This window comes from Equus quagga, chromosome 11 (genome assembly GCF_021613505.1).
Source record: "Equus quagga isolate Etosha38 chromosome 11, UCLA_HA_Equagga_1.0, whole genome shotgun sequence".
NCBI classification, from domain to species: Eukaryota; Metazoa; Chordata; class Mammalia; order Perissodactyla; family Equidae; genus Equus; species Equus quagga.
The window spans coordinates 3,176,300-3,192,952 of NC_060277.1; the positions used below are offsets into that span (position 1 = coordinate 3,176,300).

General features: G+C 33.7%; 1 protein-coding gene across 4 annotated transcripts in view; it reads left to right on the forward strand.

Moving 5' to 3' along the window:
• HBS1L (HBS1 like translational GTPase) overlaps nt 1-16,653 on the forward strand; it is a 77,379-nt gene that overhangs the window by 13,434 nt on the left and 47,292 nt on the right. For 3 of the 4 annotated variants that reach the window (XM_046674966.1, XM_046674964.1, XM_046674965.1), the window contains one exon: nt 611-805. In XM_046674966.1, the coding sequence (XP_046530922.1) occupies nt 611-805 (195 nt within the window). Of the gene's footprint in view, nt 1-610; nt 806-2,061; nt 5,795-16,653 lie in introns of those variants that run through there. The other variant, XM_046674968.1, reaches the window with a different exon arrangement.

Sequence of the window (16,653 nt, forward strand, 5' to 3'; positions counted from 1 at the left end):
TAAAAATCCTTAAAGATTTTATACTTTCAGATTTAAATTTTTTATTTTTAAAATGAATGTCCATTCTCAATCTACTGGAGTTCCTTATTTTTATGTCATTTTTATATTAAGTTTATCTTGCCCATTTTTGAGGAGTTAGTAAGGATGATTTTAGTTGGCTGGGGAAAACTGAAGTTAGCCTAAAAGGAAACTTAAGGTATTAATTTAAGAAATTAAAAAAATATACTTAGTAATTAACTAGGTTTACTTACAAGTTAGAAATATTCCCATACCTACCCTCTGTTTCTGTACATGGAAAAAATCATCAGTGCAGACACCAGTCCTCATCATTGACTGAAAATAGATATTAGTGTATACGGTTTACACTTTTTTCAAGCATTAGTATTATTTAGGAGACATTTATTATAGTGACTTCTTAATAAAATTATTCTCCCGATAAGGGATGATAGGTATATTGTGGATAAAAATATAATCGTTACAAATAATTTTTGCCAAAGCGAAAGGAGAGTTGAACATCCTATAGTTTCAAATCCTTTTTTCAGTTTTGAAGATCGAGTGTTCTGTCTTGAGACCATTTAGTGTAGCCTTTAATTATTGCTGTCTGTTCTAGCTCATCTTTATTCATGCCTTGATCACATGAGAGAGGTATTTGGAGATGACGTGCCAGACGACGTGTTGATGGAAGCAGTTCTGAAGAGCAAGTTTGACGTGCAGAAGGCGTTGTCAATGGTTCTGGAGCAAGACAGCCTGCAGAATTTGAAGGCGAAGAGTCAGGGAGCAGCATCTGCAGGACAGACAGCGAAAGGTATGCTTTTACTTGTTCTCTTTTAGTTGTTTTAAGTGAATGCTTTTAAAGAGGCTTTGATTTGCTTGAGCTGTTCTGAAAAATGGGCAGAAAATTTTGCATGTTACAGTAACTCTTGATTCCTATCAGTTGATTTTCTAGTTTGTGAATTTTTAAACTGAGGGCTTTGTTCCCTTGTCTCTGATAAAGCCTGTTTTTAAATTTTTTTTCCCCTGCTTGTTTGTGTAACTAACAGAATATAGGGGAGATAAAATCAGATAAAAACAAGACAAGACACTTTTTGCTTCTTGTGAATAGCTTAGGGAGCTTTTTAATTATTGTTGTTTTTTAACTCTAATAGTTGAGGAGTTGGAAATTAATAGCCAGATTAATGTCAAAAAATTCCTTCATGCTTAAAGCAGGTATAAATATAATTTGGTTTTATTTAAGTATCGTGACTATCATAATTATAGTTTCTGGCGTTTCATAGACCTTTAATTTTAAATTTATAGAATTTGGGGTTAAATTTGGAGTTAGTTGACACAAGAAGGGAACTCAGGTACCTTTGTGTTAATTGGTATGATATCTGGCGGTGGGAGCATGGTGCTTTGTTAACTGGGTTGATATTTCTTGTAACCTGAGGACTAGATTTTTCCTATAACAAAGAGGCCTGCAGTCTGTTACTGTGAAATAAAGGTGGTTTTAATTTTCTATTTAAAAAATTTTTATTTTGGGGGGTATGTGCTTTTAACTGACCAATATGAGAATGACGCTGTAATATATCATCTCTGTTAATAGTTTATCCCAGATCATGGTAGAAATATAGGCTGTTAGTTGTTTGCTTGTATTTAATACAGTAAAAATAAAGAAGATGATGAACCTAGTTCTTTCCGTTGGTGTTTTTGGATGATTTGAATTTGAGACAATCCTGACTATAATTTAAGTATGTTAAAACCTCGTTGAAGTATGTTAAAAAAACATTATAAAATTTGTGAAAATTAGAACATTGACTAACTTGGTATTACATTTGTATGTATCAGTGAACAAAGTATGAAGGTCACTTTAGATGGTTAAAGGAGGGTAAAATTCCTTTATTGTTGTTCCTTAGAGTGTTCATTTTTTATTAAATAATGATCATGTATCACTTTATTCATGTCATAATCAAAAGAATCATTTAGTAATTAAATGCCTCATTTCATGTTTCTTTTTGGTTGCTGTGACTGTCTTCTGCATATGTCAACCATTCATCTGAAAATTAATGGCTCTTGGAAGGTAAGGAGTCTTATTATCTTCCTCTAAAGTGTCATCTGATGATGTTCAACTCTCTTGTCCTCAATCCGCAAACCATTTGGATTGTAGTAGCAAACCCTTTGATTTTTCTGGCCCAGTAGTAAAATATGGATTATATCATAATTCCTCAGTTGTACCAAGTCACTGTTTACTCCATAAAAAAAAGAAACTTGACAGACCTAGAAGTGAAAAGAAACTAGAATCATGTAAGTTAACAAAAGAGCTGTCAGTAGCTGATCTAATTGATGATATGCCAAGAGATTCTTGTGAAAGTCAGCCGTCAGTCAGATTAACATCCACAGATAGTCTGCAAAGTCTGCTTTCACAGAGTCTAGATGCTGATTTGTTGAGACCTCATACATCAGAATGTGTTTCCAGAGATGATTCTGCATTCAAAGGAATACAAGATTTAAAATCCTTAATGATAAAGAAAATTGCACCCCATAACTCTCTTTTTATTCAAAATGATTCATTATCTGATTTGCAAAACATTCCGGTACAAAACAGCTTAGGAAGTTTACATGATCCTTTGCTCTTAACTAGCTCACTGGAGAATATGGCTCTTGATAATTTAAATGCTAGTAAAATGACTGAAGTTGGAAGTGTTTCTTTAGTTGAACAAAGTGCTAAGAATGACATTTTAAAAAATGACGATTTGCAGTTTTCCCAATGTGAACTTCCATCCCTAGCTGAACTGTTTCAGGAACACAAAGAAAACAATCCAAGCCAGTACTTTCCTTTACCAGATCTTTGCAACCAAGCCTCTGCCAATTTCACAGATCTAAGGTTGGGATGTTTTCCCCTGTCACAACCAGCAAATCATTATCAGTCTTCGACTGGGATATCAGAATTAACAGGATCTCTGTCGTCTTTGGCATTTCATAAAGCTTCTCCTACGAGAGACCTTGAGGATTTGTCACTTTCTGATTTGATTGCAGAAACGATTGATATAGACAACTCTCAGATTAAGAAAGATTCCTTTACGCTCAGTTTATCTGAAATGAGGTCACCTGGATTAGATTCAAACATTGATCTTAGTGTCCTTATAAAAACCCCAGATTTTGTTCCAAAACCTGTAGCAGCCCAGTCAGTTGCTCCAACACCAGGAACTAAAGTTCCAAGTTCAAAGTTAGGGAAAAACTCCAGTTCTGCTAAGGATAATAAGAAAAACAATAAAGGCTTCCTGACTAGGAAACCAGCTATTTCTGCCTCTTGGACCAAGGCCCTTGCTGCTAGACCTTCAGCTTTTGCTTCAACACTCTGTCTTCGTTACCCATTGAAAAGCTGCAAGCGACGCACCCTAGACCTCTATAAGACTTTCCTCTATAGTAGACAAGTTCAAGACATAAAGGACAAAGAAATAAGTCCTCTTATAGCAATAACTCCATTTGACTTCAAATCAGCATCTCCTGATGACATTGTAAAATCTAATCAAAAGAAAGCTTTTACTAGAGAATAGTAACAGAAGGAAAACTTGATAACTGCTGTAGAGCTTTTTATTTTAAATTAATTTTAAGTCTTTATAGTGTTACTTTATGAGATTTAAGTCGTGATTTTTACGTTAAAGTTGTCTTAAGTTAGTTGATAACTTTAGTTGATATGTGTTTTTGCACTGAAATCTTTTTTTACTGTATCTTCTTTTAGTGATAACTGGCTTTATTTAAGTTGATAGCCTGGAATGGGTGTATCTTTACAAAGTGCATATGGAAACTTGATATTATGAAATCAAATCTCAGATATTTTTGTTTGAAGCATTCAAATTTATAAGTTTTTACAATGAGACATTTTCTTTTATAAAATATTTTTGTGTTTTGTTCTTAAAAATGCCACCACTTGGGATTATAATTTAGTGATAAAGCTTTCTCTCATGTAGCATAGCATAGCTGAGACAATATTATATTTTAAAATATTAGTGATATCATTCCCAGTTTCATTATTTTTCTGTAGGTGAATACTAAAATATTTCTATTAGAAAGTCTTAAAACTCCTGAGTTTTAAGAATACTGTGGAGGTTGTTGAAATACATTTTTGATGATAATAAAAGGAAAATCCTTTAAGGGACCATGTAAATATTGAAGTTGCATTAATACATAAATTATTTTTATACATTTTCAAAACCATTTGTCCTAAATGCACACTTTAAAATAAATCTATGCAAAGTGTTTTCAAGTATGGTTGTAAGTTCTTTGAATAGATAATTTTATCAGATCTTTGTAACTTTTTTTACTATAAGCAATGAAATGTGGAGTTTTTCTCTTTGCTACTGCCACCTGTGTGCATAGAATGACAAAGTTTTAGCAATGGCAGACCAAATAAGAGCTCTTCTAGTCAGTAGAACAAGTATGAATTCATCCTCTAGAGCAGTGGTTCTCAACTAGCCATCAGAATCACTGGGGGAGTTTTCAAAACACAGATGCTGTGGCTTCACTCCAGACATGGTGACCCAGTCTCTGAGGGATGACGCTTAGGAATGTGTTTTCAGAATGGTCCCCTGGTGGTTCTAATGTGTTACTTCTCCTTGAGAACCACTGCCTTAGAGAAAGAAATCAGTAGAATGAAACGAATTGCTACTGCTAAGAATGACATCTGACCAACTAGAATTTATATTTCATATTTTTTAGTAATCAGGAGTTACCAGGGAAAATTACTAATAAGGAATTATGGTCTCTTGCATAGGAGATGCTGACATTATTAGTATTTCTTGTGGGAAAAAATAGTATCTAAAATGTTACTTCTTAATGAAAATAAAATATCTAGCCTTTTCTCAGTAAAGATGTTTTTCTGTGGCAGCTGCTTCACTATGCAATTCATATTTTTTTTTTTGTATTTCTTGTTTCTCTTTATTTTCAGAATGACAGTCCAGAATTTTTAGCTGTGTGCCATGTTTTTAATCCAGTGTTTTGGTGGGAAAACTTAAGCCAGCATTCTGTTGTCATTTTTCTTGACCACTTTCTTGTGGTGTCTTCTGGTCTTGTTTTTAATTGTATATTTCAGCACACATCATATTGATGCCTAGGAGACATTTAAGTCATAAGTTTTATTTTATGATCACTTTTAAAGTTTGAATTATCCCAACTGCTGATTTTATTTTTCTAGTCTTGAATTTTAGTCATGCATTTTAGTAATTTTGAACTAGTAGTATATCATCAACTAGATTTATAAATAGGCAGTCTCTAACCTAGAAATGAATTGTATTCTAAGAGTTTGCTTGGACATGACGGTAATTCCTGATAGATTAAGTGCTACGCCAGCAACATGAATTCCAAATACTTATTTAACCCATATTGAAGTAGAACAGTGCTACTGTTATTTTACCTTCTTCTCTAACAAACTAATTTTCAAGTGGAAATAGAATACTCTTTAAGCCCTGTATAGTATATCTTGTAGAGTGAACTGGATCTCCCTTTGTTGGCCGATTAGGATTGTAACTACCACTTATGAGCATATTTCTTTAGGGGGGCAAATTTCTGTATTACAGGGTGATAGGGAAAGTAACAATTTTAAAATAAGTCTCCCTATTTCCCTTGTCATGATGACTGGTCTCTCAGGCATGTATCTGACATGCACTTGCCCTGTTGAACAAGGGGGTGTCACAGTGTCTGAGATTCTGAGGGTGGAACCAAGAAAACCCTGCCCCTTCCACCCTTGGCCATGGGCCCTTGGTAAAGAGCCCAGTGCCTGCATGTTCATGGATACGCTCCTAGTGATGACGGTTGCTTGCCCTAGGTGCTTCTTCTGCACAGCTGCTGTTTGTTGACTGACTGCTGTCTGGATAGCTCAGGTATGCTAAGTGTTTTTGGCTTATTTTCCACTTCAAATATCAATTTTGAAGTACAAAGCCATTTTTATGACTATTATGATTAAGTGCGTTAATATTTTACTTAAGAAATACAAATAATATAATTACATTCTAAATGATGTAAAATAACAAAGGACATTTGAAGTAACCATTTTTATTCTTCACTCTTGGTTTTTGAAGAGATCTGATGTTCGTGGATGTTTTGTCCTTTTGCATTCTGAAGTCTTTGGTTGGCTGTTTACGTTACGGTTCTTCTTACCATTAATTGCCAAGAACCAGGGTTTCCCTCCTGTACAGAGCACTTTAACTTTTTTTTGTTTTACCTTTTTCCTGTGTCCTAGTTACTAAACTGGCATTCTAACCACTTGTCCTCCCTTAGCTGTGAATCCTTTCTTGAACTTTTCTTGTAGCCTTTTTCTTCTCATAGGTAGTAATAACTATTCCCAGTGTATTATATTTAATTTTTAATATTCAGTGGGAGGTCATGCACCTAATTTTCACACTAAGGATAAAACCTAGTCCAGTGCTTTTCTTTGTATGTAAAAGGAAGTGCTGTCAGATAAACACGGTTAAGAGAAAAATAATGGGTTCGTAGATGATTGGTTGCCTTTTAAATTGCCCCTGAATCTTTATGTGGACCATTGCAAATAAACATATACGTAGTTGTATATTGAGGAAGAACTTTGTATCAATGAGTTTTCTATTTTATGTTTGCTCAGGTATATATTTGGTTATGAAATCAGTTTTGTAGTAGCTGAGAAGTTTTCTATCTCATATCAACAAAGATAATGTTGACTAGACAGGGAGGGATTAGGATGAATTTCTTTACGAGTTTTTTTATAACTGTATAAAGCTCGGTGTATGCAGTTGTATTTTGTAATTTTAATTTTTAGGCTGTAAAAAAGTCACATTTTGAGTGTATTTATACATTTTTGTACAAGCTACATTGAAACAAATTGTATTCTGAGGTTTTCTTAAATCAAATGTGAAAACATGTCACGATTTATCCATTAGGATTTTTTGATATAAGCTTGATATTTCAGAATAGTATTTTAATAATTTATGCTAAAAGTACTGCTTTATGTTTCTCTAAACAAATTTAAAAAACTACCTGATTGTGAAGAACTTCTAAGATGTTTGTCATTTAGAATTCTTGCTTTCCACGAGGTAAAATTTTATATATTTTTACTTTTGGGGATGCACATAGAAATACTATTGAAGTATAGGTTATGGTGATTATTGGTAATGTAATTGCAAAGGTGGCAGTGGGAGGTAAAAAAATTAATAAAGTGCTTGTTTCTAATGTTGACGTGCCTGATTATATTATTTGACTTAAAGGAAAGCATCATTTTAGTTGCAAGAGATACACCAAGATGAACAAAGGTGTGGTTCTTAGCCTCAGAGGGGAGGGTGTATGGGTACTTAGACACATAGTCACGTTTATTACAATTGAAATGCATAACATTACACTCTCCAAAGCTGGCATCTTTGCCTTCCTGATCCAAGCTGCCGCCACTTCCTATTTCCTGTCTGTGTTAATAGTATCACCATGTTCCAGTTGCTTAAGCCAGAAACGTTGCTAGCAGCATCCTTGATTTCTCTCCCTCATTTACTTATTACAATTGACGACCAGTCCTAGTATTTCTGCTTTACAAATGAGTAAATATATGTGTGTACATATATAGTTGATTGTCCTTTATTATGGTAGTTATGTTTCATAAAGTCATAAATTAGCACAATGAAATATGTGAACATCGACTTAACAAATACTGAACAGTTGCTCCTACAGGAAATACAGGGTTAGGTTCCTCTGCGCCTCTGGGCACAGCATATTTGTCAACCAGTCAATACAAGACCTTATTTTGCGTATCTGTTAAATACTCTCTGTTTAATATATATTATTTATGCATTATTGATTCATTCATGTTCACCAGCAGCACTATAGCTCATGCCTGAATGAAGCTTGTCTGAGGGATGTGTTTTATTTGTAAGGTGCATCACAGCTACCTTGTGCTTAGGAACATTAGGCAGTGCTTCCCCACTACTCTTGGGGACCATTAAAAACAGCAAAATTACCAACTAAAATCACAATGTGAAGAACATGGCACTGAATAGATCGTGAAAAGGACACTTGTTTACAGCATGAGAGCTGAAACGAGAAGGCAGAGTGTCAGCTTGTTTGACCTCGGCTGGGAATGCGCGTGTTGGGCAACTCAGACTTTTTGCTGCTCTGCATGTGCTCCGAAAGTGACTGCGAAAGTGCCGCAAGGGGTTACGAATAAATTTTAGTGAGTAACTGAATTTGCAGATATGGAATTTGCAAATAGTGGGGATCGGCTGTACGTTTTCGACTGACTTACTACTCTCCGTCCCTGTTGCTACTTTTTCTCTTAAATGCCGTTAGCTTTGGACAGAATTACTGAAACATTTAACTGGTTTCTTTACTTTTCAGTTTGTTTCCCCCCAAACACTTTCTACACTGCAGCCAGAGTAACTTTTTCTAAAATCTAGCTCTTAATTTTCTGTTCCCATGTCTAAACCCTTCAGATTATTTTATAAGACCTTTTGTGAACTGGTTTCTGGTTTCGTTCCCCCCCTACCCAGAGCCACTGAGGAACACCTACCCGAGTTTCCTTTGCTTCTGAGTGCCCCTGCCTGCCCTTTCTCCCCCTGGCTGATTGCTCTTCAGGGTGTAGTAGTTCATACAGCACTTTACTCCTGATCCTGGGGTAGGGGAACCTTCGTATGCTCCCATGCTCACTGTATTCCTTTTATTAACACCACCCCATACGGTCCCTTTCCCTTGTAGCCCTCTTTACTGTGCCTCACAGTGCTTAGATCATCTGACATTGTGTGTGTGTACACAGTTGATTTTCTTTATTGTGTCTCCCCACTCTGCATCCCCCCTCCATGTAATTTCGACGAATGCAGGGATGTTATGTATTTACTGCTGTATCCCCAGCTTAGAATATGTCTGGCACGTAAATGTAGGAAAAGATTTAAGGTAAAAAGTGCGTCTCTGTCCTACTACAGTCTCACAGTCTTGTTCCCTAGAGGAAGCTGTAAGCAAATCATTTCTTTTGTATTATTCTCCTAGAATCTTGCATATTACACATAATGTGAACTTACTTTTCTATCCCTACACAAGTCGGAGGATACCATAACGCTTCTATATGCACATCACTTACCTAAGCGTGTTGCCCATCTTTCCTTCCCAGCACCCGGAGATCATCTCGTTCTTTTTAAAAGCTCTGTGGAATTCCATAGTATGTTTGTCCCTGTTGATAAATGTTTTCAGTGTTTTCAGTTACTATCAATAATGACCCCAAAATAAACTTCTTACATTTCTAGGAATTGAATTTCTAGGCCAAGAAGTAGATACTTTAAAGTTTTTGTAGATACTACCTAATTCTCCTTAATAAAGGTTACTAATTTCCATACCACAAGTTTATGAGTGTTTCTGTTTGCATTCTCACAGCTATGATTATTACTCTTTTTGGTAGTAAGCAAACCTTATAACTGGAATTTTGTTTTCATTTATTTATATGTCTTTAATGAGAGAGGCTGACTGCTTTGTTATTATACATTTAAATCTATTTTGCAGTTTGTTTTCTTTGAACTATCCCTAATCTTTGCCCGCTTTTCTGCTGGTTATCTTTCATAGTGACTTTTAGGAATATATCTGTGTGTAGGTATATATGTGTGTTTATTTAGTATAGTTAATTTATACTTATATATTTAAACGCTAAGGAAATTAGTCCTTTGTTATATGCATGAAAAATACTTTTTCTGATTCTCAGTTTATCCTTTTTCTGGTCATTTTTAGAAGACAAATTGTTAATGTTAATATATTCAAATTTGTCAGTCTTTTGTGAGCTTTTGTTTGAAAGTTCTGCTCCACTACAAGATAATTTTTAATAAGTTATTCCTCTAATATGTTTGACAGGTTCTTTTATCTTTTTTTTCACATCTGAGTCTTTGATCTAGCTCCTATTACGGGGTAAGGTAGGAATCCAGATTGACTACCAACATCTCTCCTCTTTCTAGTAGCTGGATTTGTCCCAATACCTTTTGTTGAATTACACAGCCTTTCTCTTTTTTAACCTAATTTGAAATGCCGTCTTTGACATATACTAAATTTCTCTCTGTCCATCTGTCTGTCTATTTGGGGACTCTGTAGTATTCCATTTCTTTGTCTTGTTTTACGCCAGTGTCAAATTTTTAAGTACTACGGCTTTTTATTACTGTTAGGTTTTTAATATTTTGTAGGTGATCTTGTTTTTCTCTCCATTTTCATAGTTTTCCTGCGTTATCTCATGTGGCTCTTTTTCCCACCTGAGCTTTAGAAACAGCATGTCAAGTTACTGAAAAAAATCCTGTTGTAATTTTTATTGGGATGTTTAAAGTTATCAAAAGATTTTTGGAGAAAAAGTACACTGTTTTCATAGATGCAAAAGGCTTTAGCCATTACACCATTAAACGTTACGTTACTATTTTAATAGATTTTCTGATAGTGTTGTAATCTTGAAATATTGGAACAATCCTAGCTGGTCATGGTGGGTTATTCTTTTAATATGATGGCTTTTGTTTGCTAATATTTTATTTCACATTATTCCATCTATTTATAAAATTATAGTTATGTGTGTTCCTTGTCAGGTTCTGGGTTCTCTTGTGATGGTTTTATAGAGAATTTAGGAAGTTTTTCTTTATCCTTAAGTAATTTAAAGAGCATTGAAGTTATTTGTTTCATGATAGGATTTATCTTAATATTCTAGGGTCAGTTTTGAAAGTTTTTTTTTTCTTAGAAGACTATCCATTTCATCCAGGTTAACAGAATGTATTTGTTTAGCATTGTAGCAAACATTGTCATATTGTTCTTTTAGATTCCTCCATACCATGGTTAAATCTCCATTCTGATTTTAAATATTGTTTCCTTTCCTCTACTTTCTCCCTCTGCCTGCTTCTTTTTCCTCTTGATTCATTATGTTGAAATTTATTTTTCCCCCAAAGATTGGCTCCTAGATTAATAATTAGTTGTACTGGTTTTAATTCATTAGTTTGTGCATTTATCTCTTTATGACCTAATCTGTTTTCCATTTTTTATTTTCTACTTTTCTGAGTGGAACTTTTAACTTAAATGCATTTTTGGTTCTTTATCTTAAACGTTAATTTTAATTTATGAAATTTCAGACAGAAAATAATATAACAAACACTCATGGATTCACCATTTAGTTTTAACAGAAGGTAACATTTTGCCACAAACACTGCAGATCTCTCTCTCTCGCTTTTAAGAAGTAAATTGATCCATTGGAATCCTAGCTTCACCCTGTCCTCGTTTCTCCCACTACCTCATAGTCAATCGGCATTATTGCCATTCTCTCTTACTTACTTAAGTCTCTGTAGTTATTATTTTTACTATGAATGCTGTATTTGCTTGGGCATATGGGTTCTTTTAGAGTTATGTTGTTTTCTGGCTTCTATTAGAGTTAGTGTTATTTTCTGGATAATCTGCAATTTAATTTTGATTTGCTTTGAATGCCAAAAATCTCAAAAGAGTTTTTAAAATTTCCAGGTTGTTGTGGGATTGTTGGCTTTTTTATTTTGTTATGATTACTGATTTCATTGTACTGTTATCAGAGAATGTGGTCTGTCCCCTTTACTTTTTGAAGTTCACTGAGATTTTCTTTGTGGTCCAGTGTAGGTTTTTGGGTTTTTTTTCAGTTTTTTCATTTTATTGTACTTTTGTTAAGTTTCACAATTAAATAGCACAAGTATATGCTGGCCTGAAAAATGCAAAATATGACATATTTGTTATTTTTTAAGTTGTTGTAGAGTTCACTATTCTTACTTAAATTCTGTTTTCTTGATTGGTTAGAGACAGAGAAGTAAGTTAAAATAGAAGATATCTTTGCTTTTTTGTTTCATCTTATTACTTACAGATTTTGCCCTGGACATTTTGATATGTAAAGCTACCTGATCTTGCTGTGGGTTTGAATTTCACATTAATGCAACGTTCCTTTTGGGCTTGTCTTATGCATTTTGCCTTAAATTCAGTTTAACGTTAATATCAGGATTGCTGCTTTCTCTAAGTTTTATTTGTCCATCCTTTTGCTTTCAGTGTTTTCAGTCACTTTGGTTTAGTTGTGTTTCCTGTATTTGTGTGTAATTGAGTTTGTCAGAGACTCTGTTTTAATAGATGGTTTTTTCCCATTTATGGGATCGCTAGGATAGATATAATACTTGCTGTCACTTAGAAAATATATTATGGTCTTTCATATTTTATATTTTTATATATGGTCTGTGTTTGTTTTGACTTTGGATATAGTTGGTAATTTGGAAATTTTGTAGTTTATAATGTAATAACATACTTTAACTTCTTTTAAAATTTGCCAATTTAAACAGTATGTGTTGATCTCTCATTATGAAAGATGAAAAAATTACACATACTTCACTTCCTCTTTGTTTCTCAACAATTCTTGTTAATATTGTAAGTTCTTAGGTAAAGCATGTAGCATTACACCTTTTATATTTAAACTGTTGACTGAATTCTAGCTTTAAACAGTTCTTTAATGAGTCCTGGCTTTCAGAGTTATTCTTTCTCATACTTGACCACTCCCTTTCTCTCCTGATATTTTTAGTATATTATTTATTTATTGCCAAGATTTGTAGCATTTTCATTTTATTCTGTACTCAGAATTTCCTTAGTTTTAAACCAACCATAGTTATTTTTAAGTTGGTTGATTTCTTATGATTAGGCCTGTATTTGTCTCTTGTTTGACATCTGGTTCAACCTCACACCTTCCCCTCCACCCAAAATACACATGTGTGAAGTATTTCCCGAGTTGTTGAGTATGTGGCCATGACTCCGTGACCTGTGTTTGCATGACAGATTGACGAGTAGCAGTCTTTGGCTGTCTTTCTTTCCTGGAGGGCTGTGCAGGCCTTGCTGTCCTGCTTTCTGTTAGTGTGTGTTTCTGTCTAGCCCTGTCTGTTGCTGCTTCTAGTGTGGCTTTTATTTCTGTGGTAGTTTTTTCCTCTTCGTATTTCTCATGAGCTCTGCTGGCTTTTCAACTTTTTCTCCTGTTGTTTTTATCATCCTTTCTTTTCCTCTCTTTGTCTCTCTCTCTCTGTGAGTTTGTGTGTGTGTTTGTGGAGAAAGATTAGATAGAAACATCTTTACTTTGTCTCTTTAGCTGGAAATTTTTTCTCTAAGGCACATGATTAGATTAAATGCTCCCCCCGTTTTTTCAGTTGTGAAACTGGATTGATTTGAGAGGCTTGTGAATAATTTTTCTGGCTATGTGCCATGGCAGGCTTTATTCCAAAGGTTTGGACACTTGGGTGTGATTCCACTGTCCATGTCAAGTGGACTTGATCATGACAGACCACTGAACAGTCTAAAAGGAAATGGCTTTTATTACTGATTTAGAGAATTTTTTAGTATTTCTGTATTTTTTGAATTTTGGAATGAGAACTTAATACCTATATGAAAATTAGCCTTTTATCATGGTAATAAGTTGGAGCTCTAATTTCTAAAATAATGTATTAAATGTTGATTTCTCCTTAATTTAGATAACATTTTAGTTCATTTTGTTAATACACATAATATTGAAAGTCATCAGTAACAAACACAAATAACCTTAGAATAGGTGGTTGTTTTATTTTATTGTATATTCCTATGAATGGACTGCTAAAAGAGTATATGTTTGGGGAGTGAAATCTTGGGATAATCTTTTAGTTTTCTAACGGTATTTTCTGTGCCACCTCAAACCTACCAAGGGGGAAAAACTCCCAAAATTATAAAACTGAGTAACACAGACTCTTATTGTTTTTCCATTAAAAAAATCCAGAAATTGAAATATATATAGTAGTAGTATTTGAAAGGAAAATTCTTGGCAGAAAAAATCTTAGTATTTATGGTTTAAAATTTTATAATTAGTCAACCTAACTTGGAAGAGAAATAGTTTTTGACAATATTATTGTGTGAGTGAAGTTTAACTCTTATTGAGGCTTTTTCTAACATTGGGTTTATTTTGATTCTTTTAGAAAAATAGTTGATCTAAAAAAACAGTAAGCATTAAGAAAAAAATAGTTGATCTAAAAATCTGGAAAAAGAATGATGTGTAATTTAAATTTAACATTTTATACAGTTCTTAAAATTGATATTTCCATTGCCTCACAAATAAAGTAGCCCATAATTGTTTGTATTAATCAGATGAAGAGTGTTGGTTGTTAAAAGTTTTGAAGGCTTTGGAGAAATATACTTTGAACCTGTACTTAGTTGAGCTACTATTTTTGATAAGATTTGCCTTAAGTAATATTGGTTTGCCCATGCTGTTTAGAAACATATTGTGCATCACTTTTTTTTTCCCTTTGAATTTCACCTGGTTTTCCTTTCAGGTGAAGTTTTCATTTAGAAAAGAAAGCCTATTTACCCCCAGCATTGTTTTGCTAGTTTTGTAGTGTTAATAGTCTATTAAACAAACTTCATATAGTATATCTGTATACTACTGTTTGAATATCTATAAAATATTATTTATAGCTATACTCAGATGATGATCATATTCTTGAGTCTTAATGGCAAATTGTTCCATAGAGAAGGTGCAAGAAATTAAAAAAAGGTAAAGCAGAGCTGGAAACACTTGCTACTTGTTATTGTGCTGTATTTGTGTCTTTCTTCGACATTACCTGAGTGACCAAATGGGAGAGAGAGTGACGGTAGATTTTTTAGGAGGAGATATAACATTTTCTTTCTCCTTTCTCAAGTCAAACGTATTAGGAGATTTTATCCTTATCCTGGAAGTAAATCCAGTGATTAATTTGAAAAGTCTGCATTGCAAAGAAAAATTAATATGAGATGGTATGAACACTTCTAAACCTATATGAACTTTTCAGTAATTTAAAATGTATATTACACTTTACTTTAATTCTTTATTGTAGGGAGTTTAAAATATGCATGTTTACAGTTTTTTTGATGTCCCTTTTAAGTATATATTTCTTCGAAAATTTTTTGTTACTAATTATCCACCACTGAGTAATTTTATTCAAGCAATTAGAAGAATTTTATACTTGTACAGAAAACTTCAGAAATAATTGGCTTTCTGCTTTAAAATTATGTGGGCTTTTGAAAGGAAGTGGTTTATTTCAGTGAAAAAAACTTAAGTAGTTCAGAATGTTCTCAGATATGTCTTACGATTCTCTTTGTATATACACCTACACTGGAAAAATTGAAACACTAATTGCTTAATTTAAAAATAATTTGCTTTAGACTCTCAAAACAGCTTATCTTCTTCATGAATAGTGAATTCCATATAAGAATTGCATGAATGTTAAATGCAGAGTTTCTTTTAATCCTAATTACCTTGCTTTTTGTTAACCATAGAAATTATAATCGGGTTACATATGTTTGTTTATACTTTCTTTTTCAATCTAAGGCAATTATAAATCCTTCTAATATTTTTTGAGTGCTTGATATGTGCTAAACATTGCTAAGTATTTTAGCAAGAGATAGAATGGAGGGAAACTACAAATAAAATTCAGTTTTGCCAGCATTTTATTGCATATTCACTTTTTATCAGAAAATTGCGGTAGCCGTTGGGGACATAGATTAAATCACAGACTTCCCCAGAACTGGATAGTAGCCCCTCGGGGACCAAGTCTGATTTAGTAGAAGCACGAATATGGCCAGATGTTTTCCCTCTGGACAGGTTACCTGTTTTTTTTTGTGGGTTTGGATCTGTGTATTCTTTCCTGGGAGCTGCAACCTCCCAGGGAAGATAGGGAAGCGAATTAATAAATGAAGGTAAATTATGTGTCAGGCTTTCATATATTTTATTTGATTATTACAAGAATCTGTGAGGTACGTAGAAGAAACTGAGGCTTATATAAAATAGAAAATTTGCCTTATTTTGCATGGGTGTCAAGAGGCAAATTGTAACTCAAACTGAGTTCTTTTGAACTCCAGCGCCCTTTTTATTTGTATATATTACTTGCAACACATTTTACGTTATAATTTAACCTTGTTTGGTTGATAAGTGTCTTAAGGATAAAATTAAATTCCTCTTTAGAGAAACGAGTTTTATCGTTATGGAGGTATTTAAAAATTACTTTTAAGTATTTTTTCTGCTAGTATTACCTAACTAAGAGACTTTCGCATTCATACATAGAGAATTGGTATCAATTTCTAAATCCTTGCAAATTAGCAATCCTAAGAAATGAAGTCGTTTTCTAGTGTATTTAATTTTAAGTCACTTTATGGTCTTCGATTCCTTACTTAAGCAGCAGTTCTGTTTGATTTAAAATTCTGAAGAATTTAATTTTTTTGTAGTTTCTGGCTTGGTGCCATTTTTAAGCACAAGCTTAAATAAATGAGTGTGTTTGTTCAGTAAAACTAGAAAAGTCAAATGAGCCATGAAACGAAAAAACACATACCTCATCCCATTATTCAGAATTTAGAACCATTAGCATTTTGATCCACTTAAGCAACATAGTAGGCAGTATTATTGAACTTTTACTGCACACCAAATATTGTGCTAACCTCTTTGTATGTGTTCTCTCATGTGATAGCCACAGCAATCACAGATAGAGTAGGGACTGTTTTTATCTTAGTTTTATAGCTGGAGGCTCTGAAGCTCAAAAGTGGCTGAACATCTTGCCCAAGGCCACACAGCTAGTAAAGGGTAGAACCAACAGTCAGCGCAGGGTGCTTCTCATGCCAAAGTCCTCCTCCTTATACTTTGTGTGTGTGTTTCTACATATAGGGGATATTAGTCCTTTTTAA